The sequence below is a fragment of the Molossus molossus genome, unplaced genomic scaffold (assembly GCF_014108415.1).
Source record: "Molossus molossus isolate mMolMol1 unplaced genomic scaffold, mMolMol1.p scaffold_m16_p_1, whole genome shotgun sequence".
In the NCBI taxonomy this organism is placed as follows: Eukaryota; Metazoa; Chordata; class Mammalia; order Chiroptera; family Molossidae; genus Molossus; species Molossus molossus.
The window spans coordinates 202,565,948-202,591,016 of NW_023425344.1; the positions used below are offsets into that span (position 1 = coordinate 202,565,948).

Sequence of the window (25,069 nt, forward strand, 5' to 3'; positions counted from 1 at the left end):
GGGCGCCTGGTGTGGGATGGGGACCCCTCAGTCCTCAGGGAGGACCTTCCCAGCTGAGGTATCCCTTCTGATTCTTATCGGCTACATGTGGGTGTGGGACCAGCCTGTCTGTGCCTCGGTCCCTCCTACCAGTCTCAGTGTGGCTTCTTTAATTTCATAATTGTAGGACTTTCACTCAGCTTAATTTCAGGCGGCAGTTCTGAAGGATGTTTGTTCTGTAGTTTTGAGGCAGAGTTTTTTAAAGCCGTCATCGGATCGTAGCACCAGCCTGGGCACTGAGGAGCAGGAGAGATCCAGAGAAAGGAGGAGACCCATCTTACTTTTTAGGATCTTGCTGTCTTGTTGGGAAGAGAAAAATTCATGAAAGGGCTGAAGAAACCTGGAGTTGAAGGAACAATGCAGGTTGGATGGAACTAGTGAGGACCAGCCTTCCAGAAGGAATGGTGGGAATGAACCTTTGTAAGATTTCTTATCTGGTGCTTCCCTTCTCAGTTGTCAATAAAAAACTTTAAAAATCCAATTAAGTAGATGTAATCTTCTCCCTATTAGACCATACATGTTCCATAAGTATGATTCTAGGTTAAAGGTCTTTGGTATACGTCTACTTAATTTTGATAGCATCCATTTATCCAGAGATAACTTGCCTATCAGTGTGTCTATCATCCTTATCTACTTGGAATGCCGACCAGAACTAGGAATAAAGCCAAAAAGCTTCTGAGCATCCGTTCCACATACTAAACTATTTCAAAGAAGGTTACTTTGAGACCTACACTTAGTCTGTCATTAAAGAGAGTTCACATCCTTTGAAGACTGGGGGAAGAGCGTGATGGGAGTTTGTGGGTAGCTAGCCCAGGATTATACTTCTGTTCTGAAGAAGACGTGTGGCTAATTGTGAAATAGTTCTGTTTGAATGATGTTCTAAGGTTGCATTCTAAACCTGAAGTGGCTTTTAACTTCTGAATTCCTTATTTTCATAGGTACCCCTTCTACATGCTTTCCTGCATTGACATGGATTGGAAAGTGCTCACATGGCTTCGCTACACTGTGTGGATTCCTTTATATCCTCTGGGATGTTTGGCAGAAGGTACTTTCAGGAACTCTAGGTTTTACAGCTTAGCACCAAGGGAGAGCTAAGCCAATAGGCAGATCTTTCTTCCACCTTCTCTTAGTCTTAGTCAATATATGGAAGTTGGACTTTTCAAGATTTTCTTCCTAGTGGCTTCCTTCCATAATACTCCTGATATCCAGACTGTTCTAGGGAAGTAGCTCATTTGGGAACCAGGTGGTGATGTATCGCATGCTTCCTATTTATATGGTAGTTTTAGTTTTCCAAAGCAGGCCAATATTGATTATTTTACTCTGACAAACAACTAGTGGGTGAGTCAGATAGGGATTTTTCTCTCCATTTCATAGACTAGGAAACTGAAGCCCAGTATTGTCAAATGGTTGTTCCCCATTCATCTTCTGTTGTCAGCTCGGAGGCTCGTCTTTTAGGGAAACTAGGGGGGAATAGAAGAGGCATAAGCCCTCTGTACAAGGGGAGGAGGGAGCATTTTCAACAAACCCATAACTGAAACTTGGAGGGGTTAAAAGGCGCTGTCACTAGTTGTGACTATTTTACTTGCTTCTAACGAGGTCTTTGTGCTTTCAGCTGTCTCCGTGATCCAGTCCATTCCCGTGTTCAACGAAACAGGCAGATTCAGCTTCACATTGCCGTATCCGGTGAAAATCAAAGTTAGATTCTCCTTTTTTCTTCAGGTTTATCTTATAATATTATTTTTAGGTAAGTATTGGCTCTGTAGTTTTTTCCTTTCACTTCTGTAGAGGGTACAGTTAAGTGTTTCAGAGTTTAAGTCTTGATGAATCTTATTTCCAAAAGGGCAGGATAGAGTTAAAGAAAGGTTCCTTTGCAGAACAGACTCACTAGGAGAATGTGCTATGTACGGGAAGTATTTCTTCCCAAATATCCCCAGTGGTTATCTTCTTTGAGCTGCTCTTGGTCACTGGGAACTCACCATAATATATTTCATGTTTAAAACAATGTAAGAAGCTCTTTTACAGTAGAATAAGAAGCTCGTTGTACTCTTGCCCATTTCAGTAGCACATTCCTTACCCAGAGTTTACAGGAATGGGAGTACGACTGGCAGAAGGAAGGAAGAACAGCTCAGAGATGTCATAAAGCCTTCTGCCTACCAACAGGAGGTCCCTGTGCCTCATGTAAAACCTGCTTGTTTATTTATTAATTTACTTTTATATAAAATATAAATTCTTGCCTTAATTCATAAAAACTGCCCTGGCCGGTTTGGCTCAGCAGTTAGAGCGTCAGCCTGCGGTCCAGAGAGACCTGGGTTCGGTTCCCGCTAAGGGCAGGTACCTTGGTTGCAGTTTGTCCCCTACCCTGGTTGGTCGTGTGGGTGGCAGCCACTCGATGTGTCCCTTTCGCGTCGATGTTTCTCTCTCTTCCTCTCTCTCCCTCCCACTCTATCTGAACAAAAAATGGAAAAGTGTCCTCGGGTGAGGATAAAAATAAATAAATAAAAACTGAAAGAACGGAAAAATATGTAAACCTAAATTATTGCAAATATGAGAGATTTATAAGCCTTCCTAACTATAAGGACTCTTTACTTTAGATAAAGTTCTAATACATTTTAATATAATTTATGTATTTACCCCTGCTTTAGTTCACAAAAGTCTTGAGGTGGCCCTAAATAAGTATGGCTGGCTGGTCTCCTAGCAACAGAGGGTGTGACAGCAGATAGTATATTAGTTATCTATTCCTATGTAACAAAAAAACGCCAAAATTTAGCAGCTTAAGACAACAGATATTATCTCACATGGTTTCTATGGGTCAGGAAGCAGCCTAGTTGGGTGGCCCTGGCTCAGGGTCCCTCATGAGGTTCTAGTCAAGCTGTCAGCTCAGCTGGGGCTACAGCTTCTGCAACTTGACTGGGGCTTGAGGATCTCTCCCGAGCTCGCGCACTCACGTAGATGTGGACAGGAGGCTTTGGTTTCTTGCCACAACACTTGTCCAGATGGCTGCTCATGACATGGCTTCCCCCAGCGTAAGTGAACTGAGAGCCAGAAGCCACACTGCTTTTAAAAATCTTATTTAATTTTTTATTGTAATATGTTTGACATATAATACTATATATATTTAAAGTAGACAACATGTTGATTTGATACATCTATATATTGTAATATGATTGCCACTGAAGTGATGATTAGTACCTCTACCATGACCATACTGCTTTTTTTTTTTTTAATCCTTACCTAAGGCTATTTTTTCTTTTCTTTTTTTTTTTTCAGACAGAGTGGGAGGGGAGAGAGAAACATTGATATGAGAGAGAGACATTGATTGGTTGCTTCCCACATGACCCTGACCAGGGTGGGGGACCAAACCATAACCAAGGCACGTGCCCTTGACTGGAATCGAACCCGTGACTCTTTGGTCCACAGGCCAATGCTCTAACCGCTGAGCCAAACCGGCCAGGGCCACATTGCCTTTTATAACTTAATCTTCAAAGTGACATACTGTTACTTTTCTCACATTCTGTTGGTTACATAGACCTACCTAGTCAAGTATGGGAAGGGACTACACAAGGGTATGAAATAGCAGTAGGTACGGATCCCTGGGGACCGTTTTAGAGGCTGGCTACACCAGACAGTGAGAGGAAGACCACAAAAAATAAACCCAAGAAACCAGAAAGCAAAGTGGCCTTGGTCATTCAGTATTAGGGGAGAAGAGACCTACACTTCAGGATATCGGCACATGGCAGAGCACAGTTAAATAATATACATTATGAGTATAGGCCATTTGCCAAAGATTAAATTTATTCAATTTCTTTTCTTTTTTTTTCAATCCTTATCCGAGGATATTTTTCCATTTTTGTTCAGATAGAGTGGGAGGGGGAGAGAGAGAGAAACATTGACATGAGATGGACACATTGACTGGTTGCCTCCTGCACGACTCCAGTCAGGGTCGGGGACTAACTGCAACTGAGGTGCGTGCCCTTGACCAGAATCAAACCTGCGACTCATTGGTTTGCAGGCCAACGCTCTAACCCTGAGCCAAACCAGCCAGGGCTCAATTTCTTATTTTCTATTTCAGAAAGGGTATAATACATTTCAGAAAGATTTCTAACCAAAAATGTTAAAATGTTTGGCCGTTGAAGGGAATAAGCTTCAGTTTGGAAAATGCACTTATTAAAAGAGCTCTTTACCTCTATTACTGGACAAATCTACTGTTATTGTAATTAGGCTCTGTGAGGTGGGCATACTGAAAGTGTTAAAGAGGAATAAGTATTGGAAAGACACTTAAAATATTGTACTAAAAAAGTTAGAAGGGTAGCCTTGGCCAGTTTGGCTCAGAGCATTGGTCAGGGGACTGAAGGGCCGTGGGGTTCGATCCTGGTCAAGGACATGGACCTGGGTTTCAGGTTCAATCCCTGGCACCAGTCGGGGTTGTGCAAGAGGCAACCAATTGATGTGTCTCTCACATCGGTATTTCTCTATCTAAAAAATAAATAAATGGGAAAATATCCTTGGGTGAAGATTAACAACAACAAAAAAGGGATCTTGTGAATTCCAATTAAGAAAATGTTTAGAGATACTGATGTCTGTAACTTTTATTTAAAAATAAAACATCAAAAATGAGATGGGAAATGGGTCTGAGATAAAGTAAATGTAATGAAGAGTTACAGTTTAAACCTAGCTGGGTATTTACTGTGCCAATGATTTAATCTTTTTTGTATGTTTGAAAATTTTCACAGTAAGGAAACAAGTGAAATTGTAAACCCACTGGGAGAAATCGAGTTGTCTCCAGTGCATCGTTAATAACTTGTTAACAACTAAGTTGTGCTTCCTGAGCAGTAAGCACAGAGGGATGTGAAAACACAACTAGAGACTGTCCCTGCCCAGCAGCTTCTGGTTATGAACAAGGACAAAGATTCTCATTTCTAACTGGCCTCTTTTTTTTTTCAGGGTTATACATAAATTTCCGTCACTTGTATAAACAGCGCAGGCGGCGCTATGGACAAAGAAAGAAAAAGACCCACTGAAAAGAGATTTAGGTGACTTCTTGCCATTTAGACTTTTGAGCTTAATCTATAATTCTTACAGTTTTACCTTCTTCTACTGATGTAAAACTTTTTCTAAAGTTAAATGATTAAATTCTCAGTAAGTCTATCTTCCCTTTTTCCCAGTAACATCCTGAATTTACTGTATTATCTTAGTGTAGTACTTGCATGACATCTGATGACGGGTTTGTTCTTTTGTATTGTTAGTGACAGCCGACTCAGCCCTGCCCCACCCACTCCATGTCCAGTCAGTCTGTTTCACACAAGTCAGAGAGATGGCGTCAGTGCCCTGAACCTACTAGGTAGGCACTGGCCATTCTTACAGCTGGAATTTGTTCTTCTCAGCTATTGACTGCAGAGACAAAGCAAGGCTTGCTGTATAGGAGGCTGTGAAAGTGACCCAGGCAGGACCTAGTATATTCTGTACCCAAGGGGTTACTCGTTAAGTAGAATGGCATTGATTTTTTGAAATCTGTTTGATTCAGCCATTGATAAAACATTTCTGAGTCCAGGTGGGTCTAGAGAACACATATTACCTCTGAGTTTTTTGGCCTTGCTAATGATATGTTACTATATAGTGCTTACCTGTGTGGGCACAGAATGATTTGAGAGAAACCAGTCAGAACCTTGGAACACCATGATCACTTAACTTCATTCTGAGATAAATCAGAACTATTTTTGACACTAAAGAGATTTGAAACATTAGATTATAAGAGTTCCAACCCCAAATGGCTACAGGGGTCAGAAGAGTCAAACTGGCCATAAGACAGCTGCTGGCAATGCAGCCATAGCAAACTGGAAGCTAGAGTAGGCCGGGCTGAACGACCTGCAGAACTGTCGTAGGCTGTGCGCAAACATAAAGCACTCAGCCTTCCTTCCCCTGCACTGGCTAAGTCCGTTTACTTGTGTACCTATCCGAGTAAGTGGTGGGATTTTGTTTTTGAGTAGACCTCAAAAACACCTGCTTATTCTGCTGTTTGCCCTCTGCAGTAGGACAGTAAACAGAATGCTGGCTGGAGAACCACCACCACCGCTGGTGCTTTAACCAAAATTCCTGGCAGGAAACCCACCAACAGAGGAACTGAAAAAGAAAATCTAGGCATTATGAAGTTTGGCCATTGTCAAAAACATCAGTTTCTTCTACTACATTCCAAGTAAAATGTGTTAGAAGTAATGCTTCTATAAAAGAATTTAAGGCATGATGTGCTTTTTGTTTTGCCATTCCCATTGTTCTGGGGAAAAGGGTACTAAATGAGTTACGTTGTTTCTGAGCCCAAGGTGGAAACTTAGTTTGATGTAAAAACATGATTAGCATAGGCTGGTGGATTGTTTTCACAGGTTCATTGCACTGAAAGGACAGTTTGCATGTCTGTAATTTCCATCAATACTTGTTTGTATTAACTTCTGATGTTCTTTCACCTGTGTGTGTGTGATTGGGAAGACCATTGCAGTAGATTGTGCTGCATCTGTGGCAGACTCTTACATTCTTACAAGCCCTTTTGTTGCTGTCTGAGAAAGCAGAAGATTGTGTATTTCTATTAAACATTTACAGTCAAAATCCTAATAACTGTGTTAAAGATCATTTATTTAAAAATTTTTTTTTCTTTATTTTTTATAGAGAGGAAGGGAGAGGGAGAGAGAAACATCGATGAGTGAGAACATCGATTGGCTGCCTCCTGCATGCCTCCCACTGGGGGTTTGGCCCACAACATGGGCATGCGCCCTGACTGGGAATCGAACTGGTGACCTCTTGGTGCATGGGTCATCACTCAACCACGATGTGATGCATGAGCCACACCGGCCGGGCTAAAGATAATTTATTTACTCTAATGGTTCTCAAATTGTTCATGATAAAGTCCTTTGTTCAAACAAAATATTATATAGCAGTTCCGCTTAGGCAGTCCACAGAGCAATCTGAAAAGCACTGATGATATAAATAAAACCTAGAGAAGCTACAGGACTTGCTCAAGGTCATGAAGCTAGCTGATGCTTTGGAAGGGTAGCTGACTGCAGTGACCTGTCGGAATCTACCTGGATGGAACCTGGCTTATGCAATGAGGCCTTACGGTGTCAGAAAAAGGAAGTCAGTAAGGAACTCAAGGAACCCTTATAATTTATGAATCTGTGCCACATAGGAAGCTGAAATTATATCCAGATAGGACAGATCAAAAGGCAAAGACTCATTAGCTTTCCAGTAAAACCATTTTATAGAAAAGCAATTATTTTTTCATTAAAAAAAAAAAAAAAACTTGAAGAAACAGGAATAATCGTATACATTTATGGTTGCTATTTAAGTCTGTATCTCAAGACATATCAAAAGCACCTAAAGGTTACCACCAACTTTTGCCCAAGTTCTAAGAAAAGTTCCAAAACTTAGTGGTGTAGAGCTTATATTTAGCTGGTCCCAGAGAGTCTGGGTTGCTTGTCGCAAGGGCAGAAGCTTGAAAATGTCCTTATGACTGAGAGAAGAGAGGGTGCCTTTCAGAAAGCCAGAGGAGCTTGCAGGTGAGGGTGCCTGAGGAACGGGGAGAGCTCTGTGCGCATCAGACCTTCAAGCTTCTCAGGAGATGTGCCCTTCGTGGGAGCAGCAGGTGTCTCAGCTGAAAGACTCTGAGCCCCAGAAAGCTAAGGTCCAGGCCTAAGCAGCCAACAACCCTTCAGAGCCCTTCTCAGACGTGCAGTCATTCAAAGCAGCAAATGGTGCTGCGGAGGCAGCCTCAGCGAGGTCTTTGGGTGGTTGTTGCAGAGGTGAACACCCTGGAAAAGTTTTTATCCTAAATCATTTTCATTTGAAATGAAAAAAGGAAGGCTCCCAAAGTCAGCTTCACATTCTTTCAGTGCTGCTCCCAGAGAAGTCTGTCTGCAAAGGGGTGATGTTGTGGTCATAGCCAGCATACTCGGAGGTGCCAGTACTGGCCAGCTTGAGCTGCTGGGCGGCGTGGGTCAGCTGGAAGGCTGCATCGGGGTGGGCCGTGTCGGGCAGCAGTGTGCACTCCCTTTCCAGCATGTCAGCCACCCCTTTGAGCAGGTCCAGGAAACCAAAGGCCAGGGCAGCCTTTCGTAAACGGTTCAGCTCCTGAAACAAGATGAAAAAACACCAATGTTCCTAAAATGCAGTTTCCTCATCACATACTTTTTTTCCCCCCGACAATAAAAGGTTTTTTAATTCAAAGGTATAACTGGGTAAGTTGATTTGTCCATTCTTGTGAAATATTTTTTAACAAAATACAACCAACTTATCTGCGAAAAGCAGACACATACCTCAACTATGATGACTGATTTTGGTGGATAGTGTACATAATTAGGCAGAAATAGGTAAGCTCACGCTGGTAGATTAACTATCAAATTCTTGGTCAAAACTACATTTGTGGTCCCCACTTCTTGATTGATTTCTATTTTCATTTTGTCTTCTATCATCCGGTCAACTTCCTGACTGACTCCCCTGTCGACTCTACCTGACCAGCCAGTCCTGTGTCTGGAGTTATCACACACAGAATTTCTAAGTGCTCAGCTTAGAATAACTTCTCCCGAACTTAACAGCATTTTTATATAAGAACAAATGCTTCTACAGAGATGCCTATAATGAGAGTGCGATGACATGACTGAGAAGCGGTTCCTCTACAGGTGATCAGAAAGCTGGGTAAGGAGGACACTGACTGAAGTACAAGTCATCATCACCACAGTTAAGTAGCACTTATGCAAACGTCATGAGGCACTTTGCACACATCATTTCATTTACTCAGAACTCTAAGGAGGGTTATTTTTCCTGTTACTCAGGTATAGAAAAAGGCTTGTCCCAAACCTCAGAGGGCTCTCGGGCTTCTCACGGCTCCAAAGACTGACACAAGAAGAAGGGTGGGCCATGGCGGTGTGGCTCTGTTGGGCGTTGACCTGTGTACCTGGTCAGGACACATGCCTGGGTTTCGGGCTTGATCCCCGGTGGGGGGTGTGCAGGAGGCAGCCAGTCAATATTTCTTATATCAATGTTTCTCTCTCCAAAAATCAATAAAAAAAAAACCTTAAAAGGTGGAGTAGTGAATGGAAATAGAGAAACTGTCCCATCAAAGACTTGGCAGCATGGTTTGGGCAAGATGTGTAGCCTCTCTGGGTCTCAATGGCCTCATTTACAAAATGGGAAGGATATGCCCTGACCAGTTTGGCTCACTGGCTAGAGCGAGCATTGGGCCTACAGACTGAAGGGTCTCGGGTTCGATCCCCGGCCCTGGTCAGGGTCGTGTGGGAGGCAACCAACTGATGTGTCTCTCTCACATCGATGTTCCTCTCTCACCCTCCCTCCTTTCCACTCTGTCTAAAAAATCAATGGAAAAATATCCTCACACAAAAACAAAAAAAGAGAAGGCTAACCTCGCCTCTGCCCTCTGCAGGGGCTGGTGCAGTCACCTGGTAGAGGCCCTTTCCAGCTGATACGTGGGATTATATAAACCAGAAAAGAGAAACGGGCTTTCTGACCACTTCTCTATCTTGTGTTAAACAAGAGAAAAGTTCAAAAGGCCAAAGTACAAGTGTGTCATCTTGAATAGACAGCTGATGATTGTGTGTAGAAAGCTCTGCAGGGAGAAGGACTACAGCCAAAGAATGGTCATCAAGGGCCTGTGTGATTCTGGGCTTCAGTCGGGGCATGGCAGGCTGCTCGGCTCCCTGGTTGAACTCCGATTTAGGCTGCTCTTGCTTGATTTCACCAACTCTCTACAAAGTTACGTTTGAAGACACTAGTGACATGAAGGTAATGAAATAACACCCAGACAAAGCACGCATGTTCTCTGGAGGAAATGCTAGCCTGGGGCTGGCTGTGTGTCCATATTTTAAGATTAGCAAGTGAGGGTACAACTGACAACACAGCATACCTCTCTCTGCCGCTTCATCTGATTTTAGCCTGACACCAGAAGGGTGGGAGAAATGAATGGGCTTACATGCCCCACACTCTACCTCACCCCTTGTAACCTTATTCCCTCCATCAGTGGTTCTGGATTAGCTAGGTGATTCCTAGAAGCAGCTTTTCTGATACAGTGAGAATGTTCTCGGTGATCAGCATCCCAGGAAGTCACATACAATGGCCGCCGGGGCATAGGCTGGATACCCACATGGGAACGGTGAGAAGGGTTAAGGGCTGTGAGGGTTAAGATCCTTTCAGCTCCTTCCCTCAGCCAGTCCCAGCAGCACCAACTCAGAGAAGCCCTTCTGCACAGAACCAGGTCATTGAAGCATTTCTGATTCTTGGAATTTAGGGCAAAACTGGACCTATCACTTCTATTGACTTTACTGATGAAAAAATGAGGCACGAGCTGTACATTTCTAATCCCTGTCCGTGTTCACTCCACTACCACACGAACTGTGGTGAACCATTTACTTTTGGCACATCCCAGGGCCCAGCCTCTGCCACTAATTCTGATAGCCTCACCTTGTAGAATGTCTGTGTTTTTTCAGGTAGTTTCCTTGCATTTCTTAAAATCTTCTGTACATCTGTCTATCAAGGGTAAAAAGAATTCAACATTAGAATTCTGTGGTGAAGGGGAAAGAATAAAAAAGGGTGGCTCTAATGTTTAAAGACCTGAAAATACAAACAGAGCTACAGTGTCAAAATGAGGATCCCTTCTAAGTTAACGTCACTGTTCTGTTCAACATTAGTACAACATCTCCGTCCTTCAAAGTGCTTGACAATAAATCTCTTGGTGACAAAAATGAACGTATCTCACAAAAACACACCCTGTAATCATCTCTCTCTCTCCACCTACTTTTTTGACAAGGGTGCTAAGACCATTCAATGGGTAAGAATAGTTTCTTCTATAAATGGTACTAGGGCAGCCGGATAGCCACACAGAAGAGAATGAAGTTGGACTCTTACTTCACATCATATACAAAAAAATAAATCAAAATGGACCAGAGACCTAAATGCAAGAGCTGAAACTCTTAAGAAAAATAGGGGCAAATCTTCATGATCTTGGATTTGGCCATGATTTCTTAGTTACAACAGTACAGCAACAAAAGGAGAAAATTAATTTGGTGAATGTTCAAAGCAGCATGACTCAGAATAGCAAACAGGTAGAAACAATCCAAATGCTCATCAACTGAATGAATGGATAAACAAAATGTGGCATAGTTATACCAAAAGGAATGAAGTACTGAGATACGCTACAACATGAATGAACACTGACATTGTGCTTAGTGGAAGGAAGCCAAACCAAAAAGGCCATGATGCCATTTATATAAAATATCTAAAACAGGCAAATCCATATAGACAGAAGGCAGATGAGTGGTTGCCAAGGGCTGGGGGAAGATGGCAATATAGAGTGACTTGCTTAATAGGTAAAGGGTTTTCTTTTGGGGTGATAAAACATTCTGGAACTAGATAGTGGTGATGGTTGTATAACATTGTGATTATACTAAATGCCACTGAAATGTATATTTAAAGATGGTTGAAATGGTAAACGTTATATGTGTATTTCACTATAATAAAAAAAATACACCCAGTCTAAAATAAAATTTTAAAAATAATTTTAGAAAAATTAGAAAAAGAAAACTCAGCTACCCTTCTAATAGGGAAGTTCTGGGAAGAACCTGATTTTCTCTTTGTTGGAAAATTAGGTTTTCCCCAGAACTACACGCCTCCCACCTTAGCCATGGCAGGATGTGTCCAGTCTCCACGAAAAGGGGGACTATGCCTCCCAACTGGTGCGGCTCAGTGGTTGAGCGTCGACCCATGCACCAAGAGGTCACCAGCTTGATTCCTGATCAGGACACATGCCTGGGTTGTAGGCTCAATATCCAGTGGGGGGCATGTAGGAGGCAACCAATCGATGTTTCCCTCTCACTGATGTCTCTCTCTCTCTCTCCCTAATTCTCTAAAAATCAGTAAAAAAATTTTTTTTTAAAGAAAAAGAAAAGGAGTACTATGCCATCAACAGAAGCTACTTCTGACTGCCTCTTCTCATCTGGTTTAAGTTGGACTCATTGGAGGAACAAAGAAAAAAAAATGGCACTCGAGAAAAAGGCTCAAAAGTGATTTTTAAAAAGAAGATATAAAGGACTTGATGTCAATGCAAGAAGAAATGTCACTCAGTACCTAGCCTGAACGTGGCATACCTTGGTAAGAGTACTCTCGGCTTCCCATTAAAGTGTGTTTGTGGAATCACAGTGTAATGCTACGGTTCGGGCTCTACTGTGGGGATGGAAGAAATAACCACATAAAGATTTTTACATCTTTCTCAAAATTGTTGTTAAAGATAACATCCATTGTATTAGTCAATGCCTCCGAATTTCCAAAATTTCACATTAAAATTCAAAGCCAGAAAAAATGTCTCTAGACAGAGAACTGGCATGCTTCCTTTGATCAGACATAACCCATACAACATAAAACCCTACATGTTTCTTTTTTGACCTTGGTAGCAGGAAGCTTAGAGCAAAACTGCTCAAATATAATTATTTTGCCCTGGGTTCCTGGCATAATTGTCTCCCTTCTTCCTCTCAGTTTTGTATTGCTCTAAATTTTGTAAACATTTATTTTGCTGTATATGTTTTTTACTGTAGGCCACCTCAAATCCCTTTTGGAAATAATGACAAACATTACAAGTAAATGAATTACTAAGTATCAAAGGAAAGGAAAATCAAAGCAAATGTCTGCCTGCCTGCCAGAATACCTCTCCTGTCCCCAGTGGAAAGCAACGTGAAGGGTAATGTTACCTGCAGGCCGCTGGGTTTGATCCAGACAGTCACATTCTGAGCATAACTGCGTTTGTTTTTGGGCTGCAGGGGGAATGGGCTCTTATTGTCATCCTCACCATAAGGGTTTTCTTTAGCATCTTAAAAGAAAAAGACATTCTTGAAATGACATCTGGCAAAACACAATCAATTACATTTTCAATTAGGCTAGAAGCTCTTTGAAATCATTCAATCTTCTACATCCTGTTACTTCTCTAATTAAGAAAATCCATTAACTTCAGTCAGGTTGGGGAACTTGATCTCAATAAAAAGCCACTGATGTAAGAGACCAATCAACTAAGGCTCACGTAAGTGAAAAACAGCTTCACGTTTTTAAAGAAACAAGCTTCACTTATTTGCTTCATAATTTAAAGCCAGAGAAGATAAAATAAATACAGTCATCTATCGCCACTTCGCGCTTCGACTTTCGCAGCTTCACTCTATCTAAGTTTTTTCAAATATATTTATTAAAAAGTTGATCGAGCCAGTGAAAACGATACAGCGCGCACTTGGTTGAGTCCATTATATACCCCTGTATTACAATTACTGTACGAATGGACTGTAGGCCTCTGTACTCGAACACCCCGGGAATCCTTCACCGCCAGGTGCAACCGCTCGAGTCTGGAATGGATTAACTGCGATAAACGAGGGACGACTGTACTTATAATACTAATTGTACTATTTAAGAAAATAAACATACATACTGAAGTTCTGTCTAGTTTAGTCCAGCACTCTCCAACAGAACTTCCTGTGATGACAGAATGGCAGCCACCAGCCCACTTGGCCAATGAACACTCATGTAGCTAGTGTGACTGAGGTACTGAATTTTAAATTTTGTTTAATTAAATAGCCTCATGTGGCTAGTGGCTACTGGATTAGACAGCATAAGTATAGGCATCGGGAAAATTATATACAATCAAATTAAGAAAAGGGGCAAGGGAAAAAGTATTTCTGGTGAAACATACCCCACTATTTAGTATTGTTTATTAGTTTTTTTGCTTCTAGAGGATTAAAGCTGTATTGGTTTTATAGCCATGTGGATAAACAAGAGTTCCTGTTTTTCTACCTGCTTTCTGAGCCAATGAAACTCGGCCACAAACTTACAAGGCATACTTACATCTATTGGCTCATTTTATCATTATTATTACCACCTTCCAGGATAAACAGCAGGAATCATTTTCCCAGCCAATCAAGGAGCTTAAATCCCTTTCCCAAATGTTCATGTTGAAAACTGAAATTAGCTGTTTCTCTAACTGAGACAGAAGCTTTCTAACCCTGATTTGGTCATTAATTTAAGTGCCTTACACTGGCCCATACTACCTCTTGACATCTTTCCTCCTAACCCCTCCAAGAAGTACTGACTCAGCTTTCAGACATATTTCCATGAACACTTGTCTCTATATAAACCTTTTCAGTCAGGCCAAGATCCCAACAGTCCTTTCCCATGCAACATGCTTATTTCCAACTTCCTGGCCACTATTTCTGTTATTTCCCCTGCCTGGAATGCTCTCCTTTCCTCAATTCATTTATTCCCTCACTCACTCATTTATTCATTATCTACAGTAAGATCCCACTGTGTAGCAAGCACTGTGCTAGGAAGTGTTGCTAGAGAAGATTATTTTTCTGGCCTTAAGAAACTTATAGAATAAAAAATGTTCATTAAATCCCAATTATATACCATACACTATACACACACACACACACACACACACACACACACACACACACATATATATATATACAACTTCTCTCTTTAAAGCAACCCTAGAAGGTAGATATTATTAGTCCCATTAAAGACGAGAAAACGGAGGCTCAGAGAGGTTGGACCTTCACAGGTTTTCCCAGTGACTCAGCTGGGCCTGTTCCAATGTCAACACTTTTTTAACCACTCGACATTGCCATTCCTCACCCACCCAAAGTCACTTCCATTCCAGGTCCAGATCCTACTCTACCTTCAACATGAAGTGGTCCCAAGCTTTTCTGGCAGACAGTGATTTCTCTAGACTCTCCTATTCTACTGTACTTAGCATTGGCACCAAACATTTCAACATCTAGTCATAGCCCACCTTGTACTGTCTAATTGTTTGGAACCTATATGTGGTAACTGGCTTAGCTGACAGAAAATACTGCATTTATTAGAAAAGAATAGCCCTGGCCAGTTTGGCTCAGCGGTTAGAGCGTCGGCCTGTGGACCAGAGAGTCCTGGGTTCGGCTCCCACTAAGGGCACGTAACTTGGTTGCAGTTTGTCCCCGGTCTCTGGTTGGGGTTGTGTGGGTGGCAGCCAGTTGATGTCTCTCTCACATCGATGTTTCTCTCTTCCTCTTCCTCCCTCTCTCCCTCCCGCTTTATCTGAAGGTAAATGTAAAAAGTCCTCTAGTGAGGATAAAAAAAAAGCAGACTCTTAGATATAAGCAATATGATAATAGAAATTTAAAAATAAACATTGCAAGATAAAGCTGAAGGCACGTCACAGAAGGTAGAACAAAAACAAATAGAAAAATGGGTAGGAACAGATAAGAAAATTAATACACACATACAAACACAAATCATAAAGATATGTTCTAAAAAGGAAGAACAGAAAATAGAGAGAGGGGGGAAATCAAAGACATAATTCATGTTCCCAGGACTGAAGAACATGGACTGCCGGAGGGAAGGGCCCACTGAGTGCCCTGCACAATGAGCAACAGATCAGCAGCCAGGCGCATCGTTCTGAAAATCCAGGACGCAGGGACACACAGAGCCCAAGAAGTGCAGAGGAAATAAAGATCAGCTCAAAGCCCAGGCGGTCAGCACTGGCACTAGACTCTCAGTAGCAACACTGGAAGCCAGAAAAGACAACAGAGCAATGCTTTAAAACTCTAAGGGAAATGATTCCCAACCTAGAACTCAGTATCGAACCAAACTATCAATCTAGTGTAAGGGATGAAATACAGACATTTCCAAGTATGTACACCTTTTCTCAGGAAGATTCATGAAACAGGAAATCCAAAGGAGAGCTGTGAAGGAAATACTCAGAATGACAACTATGGCCCTGGCTGGTCTGGAGCAGGGGTCAGAGCCTCAGCCCATGGACTGGAGGGTCCTGGGTTTGATTCCTGGTGAAGGGCACGTACTTCGGCTGTGGGTTTAATCCCCAGCCCCATCGGGGTCATGCGGGAGGCAGCCAATCGATGTGTCTCTCTCCTATCAATATCTATCCCTCTCTCTTCCCCTCCCTCCCTCCCTCCCTCCCTCTCTCTATAAAAAAATCAATGGAAAATATCCTCTGGTGAGGATTTTTAAAAAAAGACAACTAAGCAATAGGCTGAGAGAACAACCAATCCATTATGAAACAAGAGGAAGAAAGATGACTCCAAGAAAATAAAGGAAACTGACAAAATCCCTGAAGAATGTACTTTGCTTAGGTAGGAATTAGTGATGGGCACACAGAAAACAACAAAGGTGTGGGGAGTAGAGGGAGGCCAGGAGCAAGCCAGGCGAGGGCTGCAGGCTCCCCAACGCCCTGGCTGCCCAGCTCTTTCCTGAAGTCTTGGAGGAACCTCAGTACCTTTACAATACAGCCGTCTTCTTTTTTTAAAATACGTTTTTATTGTTTGTTTTTTATAGAGAGAGGAAGGGAGAGAGATAGAAACACTGATGTGAGAGAGAAACATTGATCAGCCGCCTCCTGCACACCTCCCACTGGGGATCAGCCCGCAACCCGGGCCTGTGCCCTGGCCAGGAATTGAAGCGGGACTTCTCAGTCCACAGGACAACGCTCAATCCAGTGAACCACACCGGCCAGGTGCAATACAGCCTTCTTCTTAATGGAAGTCAAAATACATTTATCTTGCCAATTAGAAAAAAGAAAAAATATAATTTAAAAAATGTGATAACTGGGGCAGGGGACATAAAGTTGCAAAATAAAAAAAATGTAACTGGTATACCACATGGCTTAGTTGTAAATAACATTTACATTATCTAACAAGGACAAAATACTGATTTAACGAAAAAGAACACTATAACTACACTGCAAGGATAGAGGAGGGAAAAATGTGCTTCTTGGGTGGTAGGTGGGTGAAAATGGTAGTGGTATGAGAACTAAGTATCATCCTTAAAAAGTTAAAAAATGATAGCCTGGCCATTGTGGCTCAGTGGTTGAGCATTGACCCAGGCACCAAGAGGATGCCGGTTCGATTCCCAGTTGGGGTGCATGCCCAGGCTATGAGCCAAATACCCATTTGGGGGCATGCAGGATGTGGCCGATGGATGATCGATGTTCTCTCTCACAGATGTTTCTATTTCTACCTCGCTCTCTAAAATCAATAAAGAAAAAAATTTTTTTAATTTAAAAATTATATTTAAAATGAAAAGTCAAGAAACAGGTAATACACTTATTTAGAAATGTAATACCAAAAGAAACAAAAGTTGAAAGTGGTGTCTCTTAGGAACAGAATCAGGAGTAGGAAGGATAGGAATAAATACTATTTTGCATGCTTTGCTTTGATTAATAAAAACAGCAGGATCCACCATTGTTATGTGTCTACTGTGTCAGGCACTTTGTACTTATTCCCTCAATAAATTATCTCAACAACCCTCTAAGGCAGGTTTTATTATCAATTACTTGTTCCTACAATGACAATCCCAACCTCATAAGACTATTATGAGAATTAAATGAGATCATCCATTTCATTGTGCCTAACACAGCACCTAGCACAAAATTATGTTCAATAAAAATGTTAGCTCTTACAATAGATTCAAATTATAATCATCTAAAAGTATGTATGTATGTATGCATGATGTATGTGAATGTATATATTGACAGAGAAAGAGAGTAAAAGGGAGAGAGGGAGGGAGGAAGAGACAGAATTTCTGAGGGTAAGATTCTTCAAAAGCTGCCAAATACTATGTGTACGCTGAAGAAATTAATTTTTCTTACCCAAATGAACTGATATAACGTATTTAAAACACTGGAAGCAGAACTTTTTAACAGATCACTCTGAGGGAAAAAAGACTCAAAAACTCCTTTTAAAAAAGCACTTGCTAAGGCAAATTAGAAATCTAATTTTTAAATTAGCCATTTGAGATAAAATGACTTTAGAGACATAAGTACTAATTCCCAAATTACCATATCTTCCCATTGCTTTGTAAAATTTATCTTCTTTGCAGATGCAAAGGATATTTACATAAAAGCAGAAATATAAAAAAAGTAAGTTCTTTTACCAAGAATACTGATATTTTTTTCATGAAGGAACTAGACACTAGTATCCTTAATAAGATAGCAGATCCACACCCTTTAAAAATAAGTAATTGCAAAATAACACATATTTGTATGCATGATATTTGGACAAGTATATGGAACCAGTACGTACCTAGTGATCACCGTTATTCTAACTGAAGTTAACCAGAAACCAAACAAAGGAAAATCTTCAGGTAAAACTGAGGCAACACCTTTAATAAACTTTTTTTAAAACTTTTAAAATTAAAATAAAAGTTAGCTCTTATTACCTTCACTGAAAAGAAGAATAGACCCAGAGACAGAAAAAGAATAACAAGGATGAATATAAGGCAGAGTGAGTAGCGCTTTAATTTGAATGGAGAACGCCGTGACAAGCCAAGCACTGCTAGGTTGGAAGCCAGATCAGAAAGAAATGTGAATGCTACTATCTTAGATTATGGACAGGCATCCGTGTTAAAAACTATCACAATAGTATAGGTCAGGGTGGGCAAACTTTTTCTGTAAAGGGCAAGACCGTAATATTTTAGGCTTTGTGGGCGATACGGCTGGTCTCCGTCGTAACTACTCCACTCTGCCCCTGGAGCAGGAGAGCAGCCAGTGACAACACGAAAGGCGCGAGGGTGCCTGTGTAGTAAAATTTTACCTACAAAACAGGCAATGGGCTAGTTTGACTTGCAGGCCAGAGTTAGCTGACCTCTGATCTAAGTGAAAGGCAAAGAAAGCCAGAACAAGGCAAGAGCAGCGAGAATGAAAAGGCCGAATGAATGTAAGAAAGCTAGAGAGACTAGAAGAAAGTGAAGAATCTTTCTAACCCCTCTCTCTTCCTCTGCCGTGTTCTCCTCCAGTTACTGCCTTATTTCTCACCTCTTGGTGGCCAAACTTGTCATCTTCATTTCCTCATATCTAATTCATTCCTCGACCTATGTCCTGGCTAAACATCTACTGAAGCTAGTTTTATGAAGCCACCAATAATCTAACTGTAAATCAAATGACTCGATTTAGAGTGTCCTCTTCTTTTCTTTTGGTTTCTAGTCCTTCCTAAAACTCTTTAATCTTTAAAACACTCATTCCACAGTTTCTTTCAGATTAAGTTCTCAAGGTGCTCATCATTCTGCTGGGCTTCCTTCAAAGGAGATAAAATCCTCACGTGATTTGGAAACTGGTTTTCAAATCATGAACTCGTCGTCAGAGGGGATTTGTTTTTTCTGTAGAAGTCCTTTGCCCTGGGTTGTAGGTGTTCCTGCAGAGCTACTGTCAAACTTCTGGAGGATGCATCAAGGGTTTCGCTGCTTCAGAACCAGTGTTTGTATTGTTTGGTTTTAGATGTCCCCACTTCAGAATGGGTAGTATCAGTCCACATGGTGCAGGACTTGGGCTTCGATTTCTCATAGAAGACTTATAAATGTCTTTACAGCTAGAAAAGTAGGTAGAAAAAAATGGGTAGAGTTTTTCTTGTCATCCTCTCACTGAGGGGGTAGACCTTCCACATTCTCAGCTTTACTCATGGAGGCCTGTTCTTTGTCTTGTTTGGAACCAAAGTCATGTCTTCTGTCACTGTTTGAGCTTTAAAACCCCAGCCTCTGGGTCCTAGCTCAAGAGCTGGCAAACAATGAGCTGTTGCCTGTCTTGCGTAAGAATAGTTTTTGTATTTTTAAATGATTGGGGCAAAACATCAAAAGAATAATACTTTGTAAGCCTTGGCTGCTTTGGCTCAGCAATTACAGTGTCAGCTGCAATTCCAGTCAAGGACACGTACCTCGTTGCAGTTCATCCCGGCCCTAGTCAGGTCGTGCAGGAAGCAGCCAGTCGATGTGTACCTCTCACATCAATGTTTCTCTCTCTCTCTCCCTCCCTGCCACTCTATCTGATGATAAATAGAAAAATATTCTCAAATGAGGATTAAAAAAATATATACTACTACTACTTCTACATAAAATATATACTACTACTACATAAAATTATATAAAAATTCAAGTTTTGGTGACCATAAATACCATTTTTGGGACACAGTCATTATCATTAATGTACATACTGTGCTATAGTGGCAGAGCTTAGTTGTTCTGACAGAGGCCATATGGTCCGCAAAGCCTAAAATATTTACTACTTCCCACTTTTTTCTGAAGTTTGATGAACCCTGGCCTAGCTTCTAGGGCCTATGTTCAGTCAAAATCTTCTCTTAGGCCTCAGTGGCACCCTCAGGCCTTAACTGACATGTGTGCACACATGGGTGAGGAACTGAACTTCCTGCTTGAGCCTCTACTCTCTTGGCTTCTGCGACATCACTTCTGCTTTTCCTCTTTTATCTGCCTAGTCCCTCTCATTTGCCTTTACTAGTTCCCCTCCACTGTTCCCAGTAGCTGGCCCTTTCTAGGGTTTGGTCCTTCGCTTTTTTTCTTTCCCTTCATCTAGATACTTTCCTGAGGCTAGAGCTTCATTTATGTATTTATTTATTTATTTTTATTTTTGGTACAGATGTTTCTCCTTTCTTACCCCATTGACACCCTCCGGCCCATCCCCCCCCATCCAGTCCCCGGCTTTGTTGTCCATGTCCATTGGTTATGCATACATGCATATAAGTTCTGTGGTTTATCTCTTCCCTCCCCCCACTACCCCCTCTTCTGAGGACTGTCAGTCTGTACACTACTTCCATGTTTCTGGGTCTATTCCTCAGACTGTTATGTTCATTATATTCCATATATAAGTGAGATCATGTGGTATGTCTTTTCTGCTTGGCTTGTTTCACTTAGGATAATACTGTCCAGGTCCCTCCATGTTGTCTCAAAGGATAAGAGATCTTTCTTTCTTACAGCTGCATAGTACTCCATTGTGTATATGTACCACAGCTTTTTTATCCATTTGTCTACTGATGGACACTCGGGCTGTTTTCAGGTCTTAACTATTGTAAATAGTGCTGCTATGAACATGGGGGTACGTATATTCTTTCTGATTGGTGTTTCAGGCTTCTTAGGGTATATTCCTAGAAGCGGGATCACCGGGTCAAATGGAAGTTATATTTTTAATTTTTTGAGGTAACACCATATTGTTTTCCATAGTGGCTGCACCAGTCTGCATTCTCACCAGCAGTGTATTAGAGTCCCCTTTTCTCCACACCCTCACCAACACTTGTTGTTTGATGATTTGTTGATGGTGGCCATTCTGACAGGTGTGAGGTGATACCTCATTGTTGTTTTAATTTGCATCTCTCTGATGATTAGTGATGTTGAGCATTTCTTCATATGTCTCTTGGCCATTTGTATGTCCTGTTTGGAGAGGTGTCTATTTAGCTCCTCTGCCCATTTTTTAACTGGGTTCTTTGTTTTCCTTTTGTTGAGTTGTATGAGTACTCTATATATTTTGGAAATTAACCCCTTATCTGAACATCACTGGCAATGATGTTCTCCCATACAGTGGACTGCCTTCCTATTTTGATGGTTGTTTCTTTTGCTGTGCAGAAGTTTTTTAGTTTGATGTAGTCCCATGTGTTCATTTTCTCCTTTGTTTTTGTTGCCTTAGGTGATGTGTCAGTGAAAATTCTGCTGCGTATGATGTCCAAAATTTTGTTGCCTACGTTTTCTTCTAGAATTTTTATGGATTCATGGGTCACATTTAAGTCTTTTATCCATTTTATTTGTGTAAGGTGTAAGTTGATGGTCTAGTTTCATTTTTTTGCATGTAGCTGTCCAATTTTCCCAACGCCATTTATTAAAGAGGCTGTCCTTACTCCACTGTATGCTCTTGCCACCTTTGTCAAATATTAATTGAGCATATTGCCTTGGGTCCATTTCTGGGTTCTCAGTTCTGTTCCACTGGTCTATATGCCTGTTCTTGTACCAGTACCAGGCTGTTTTGATTACAGTAGCTTTGTAGTATAACCTGATATCTGGTATTGTGATCCCACCTACTTTGTCCTTCTTTTTCAAAATTGCTGTGACTATTCGGGGTCTTTTTTGGTTCCATATGAACTTTTGAAGTATTTGTTCTAGTTCTGTGAAATATGTCATTGGTATTTTGATGGGGATTGCATTGGATCTATAGATTGCTTTGGGTAATATGGACATTTTAATGATGTTAATTCTTCCAATCTATGAGCAAGGTATGTGCTTCCACTTTTTTTTTTTTTTTTTTTATCCTCACCCGAGGACATTTTTCCATTTTTTGTTCAGGTAGAGTGGGAGAGAGAGGAACAGAGAGAGAGAGAGAGAAACATCGACGTGAAAGGAACACATCGAGTGGTTGCCACCCGCACAACCGACCAGGGCCGGGGAAAAACTGCAACCGAGGTACGCGCCCTTAGCGGGAACCAAACCCAGGTCTCTCAGGACTGCAGGCCGACGCTCTAACCGCTGAGCCAAACCGGCCAGGGCCTTCCACTTTTTTATATCTTCCTCTATTTCTTTTTTCAATGTACTGTAGTTTTCTGCAAATAGGTTCTTTACTTCTTTGGTTAAGTTTATTCCTAGGTATCTTAATTTTTTTGCCGCAATGGTAAATGAAATTGTTTTTTCAGTTTCTCTTTCTGTAAGTTCATCATTGGTGTATAAGAATGCCATCGATTTCTTGACATTAATTTTGTATCCTGCTACTTTGCCTAATTCATTTATTAAGTCGAGTAGATTTTTGATGGAGTCTTTAAGGTTTTCTATGTATAATATCATGTAATCTGCAAATAATGACAGTTTTACTTCCTCCCTTCCAATTTGGATCCCTTTTATTTTTTCTTCATGTCTGATTGCTGTGGCTAAGACTTCCAGTACTATGTTAAATAAGAGTGGCAAAAATGGACATCCTGTCTTGTTTCTGTTCTTAATGGAAATGTTTTTAGTTTCTGCCCATTGAGTATGATATATGGCCTTTATTATGTCGAGATATCCCTCTATTCCCACACTGGTGAGCGTTTTTATCAGAAATGGGTTCTAGATTTTGTCGAATGCTTTTCCAGCGTCTATTGATATGATCATGTGGTTTTTATTCTTCATTTTATTTATGTGGTGTATCACGTTTATTGATTTGTGAATATTATACCAGTCTTGCATCCCTGGGATGAAACCCACTTGGTCATGGTGAATAATTTTTTTTTTCTTTTTTTATCCTCACCCAAGGACATTTTTCCATTCTTTTGTTCAGATAGAGTGGGAGGGAGAGAGAGGAAGAGAGAGAGAGAGAGAGAGAGAGAGAGAGAGAGAGAGAGAAACATCGACGTGAAAGGGACACATCGAGTGGCTGCCACCCACTTGACCAACCAGGGCTGGGGACAAACTGCAACTGAGGTATGTGCCCTTAGCGGGAACCAAACCCGGGTCTCTCTGGACCGAAGACCAACTCTCTAACCGCTGAGCCAAACTGGCCAGGGCTAATTTTTTTGATGCATTGCTGGATCCGATTTTCTAGTTTTGTTCAGGAGTTCGGCGTCTATGTTCATCAGGGATATTGGCCTGTAGTTTTCTTTCTTTGTAGTGTCTTTTTCTGGTTTTGGAATTAGAATTATGCTGGCCTCATAAAACAAGTTTGGAAGTCTTCCTTCTTCTTGAATTTTTTGAAATAGTTTGAGGAGAATGGGTATTAGTTCTTCTTTGAATGTTCAGTAAAACTCCCCCGTGAAACCATCTGGGCTGGGGCTTGTTTGCTGGGAGAGTCTTGATTACCTCTTCAGTTTCCTTAGTTGTTATTGGTCTGTTCAAGTTTTCTATCTCTTCCCGGTCCAGGTTTGGGAGACCATGCATGTGTTTCTAGAATTTTGTCCATTTCACTTAGATTGTCGAATTTGTTGCCATATAATTGTTCATAGTAGCTGTTAATGATCTTTTGTATTTCTGTGGTGTCAGTTGTTACTTCTCCTTCCATTTTTGATTTTGTGTATTTGGGTTCTCTCTCTGTTTCTTGGTGGGTCTAGCTAAGGGTCCATCAATCTTGTTTATCTTTTCAAAAAACCAGCTCTTTGTTTCATTGATCCTTTGAATTGTTTTTTTTTTTTTTTGTCTCTATGTCATTTATTTGTGCTCTGATCTTTACTAGTTCCTTCAGGCTAGGGCTTCTTAAAATGTAGTATGGATCACCTGGATTGTAATCATATGGGTAATACTAAGACTGCAAGTTCCTGGGCCTGAATCCACACCTACTGAATCAGAATCTCTGTAGCTGAGGGCCAGGAAACAGAACTTTTATACAAATCCTCCAAGTTTATTTTTGTACATGAAAACTCAAATTTGTGAACCATTGCCCTATAGTCATCTCCCTTATTCTCACCATTTTAATGATCAGTGCTTATAATGAAAAATTGCATTTCCAAATCTGTCCTCTCTCCTGAACTCTAGACTCTTATAGGAACTGTCTCTAGGCACCTCCACCTAAGTGCATAGGCATAAACTCAACATGCACAAAAGATCTTCCCAAATCTACTTTTCCTGCTTTGTTCCCTGTTTGCATCAACAGTACCATCTTTCACCCTGAAGCCCAGGTCAGAAACCTGGGATCATTCTCAATTCTTCTCTTTCTTTTATTCTACTTTGTAAATACATTATGCCTGGATCTCATCCACTCTGTCCCCAGCCACTGCCCCTTGTTCTGGCTCTCACCTTCACATCTCCAAGACTATAATAGTGGACTTCGAACTGCAGGAACTTACCTTCAGAAAGGTAATTTGAAACTTACCTTTTCAAATCCACACTCCACAATTATATTTCTAAATGCAAATTTACTATCACTCTTTTTGTTTGTTTTCAAAAGTTGTCTAGGGTCTCTCTCCTCTGTAAAGATTTTCCTGAGTTCTCTAGGCAGAGGTGTGTCAGTCTGTGTTATTATTCAACTTTCCACTAGACTTTGAGCAACTCCTGCTAACTCTTTTATCTCCTAGACCTGCACAAAATAGGCTGCTTGGTAGATGTTCCTGAAAGTGAAATGGGCCCAAATGAATCAAGGATGACTCTATAGTTGGAACCCGAGTACCTAGGAGTACAAAGGTCTCCATCAGAAGGAGTAGGAAAATCAGAAGAAGGAAGAGTTTAAGAGGGAAGGTGTAAGACAATGGTTTCTATAACAAACATAATGAGCTTGGGACTGCGG

At 41.1% G+C, this 25,069-nt stretch overlaps 2 protein-coding genes across 4 annotated transcripts in view; one reads left to right on the plus strand and one right to left on the minus strand.

Annotated features, from left to right (window-relative positions):
* The window catches only part of HACD3 (3-hydroxyacyl-CoA dehydratase 3), a 39,222-nt gene extending 32,599 nt beyond the window's left edge, over positions 1-6,623 (plus strand). Inside the window, exons 9-12 of one of the 2 annotated variants that reach the window (XM_036281200.1) lie at positions 978-1,084; positions 1,652-1,783; positions 4,981-5,069; positions 6,066-6,623. In XM_036281200.1, coding sequence (XP_036137093.1) covers positions 978-1,084; positions 1,652-1,783; positions 4,981-5,057 — 316 coding nt within the window. In that variant the 3' untranslated portion in view covers positions 5,058-5,069; positions 6,066-6,623. Of the gene's footprint in view, positions 1-977; positions 1,085-1,651; positions 1,784-4,980; positions 5,187-6,065 lie in introns of those variants that run through there. The other variant, XM_036281205.1, reaches the window with a different exon arrangement.
* A 655-nt stretch (positions 6,624-7,278) lies between these two features.
* The window catches only part of INTS14 (integrator complex subunit 14), a 45,516-nt gene continuing 27,725 nt past the window's right edge, over positions 7,279-25,069 (minus strand). Inside the window, exons 10-12 of one of the 2 annotated variants that reach the window (XM_036271010.1) lie at positions 12,774-12,892; positions 10,495-10,560; positions 7,279-8,151 (exon numbers count right to left, since the gene is read on the minus strand). In XM_036271010.1, coding sequence (XP_036126903.1) covers positions 7,900-8,151; positions 10,495-10,560; positions 12,774-12,892 — 437 coding nt within the window. In that variant the 3' untranslated portion in view covers positions 7,279-7,899. The remainder of the gene's footprint in view (positions 8,152-10,494; positions 10,561-12,773; positions 12,893-25,069) is intronic. The other variant, XM_036271001.1, reaches the window with a different exon arrangement.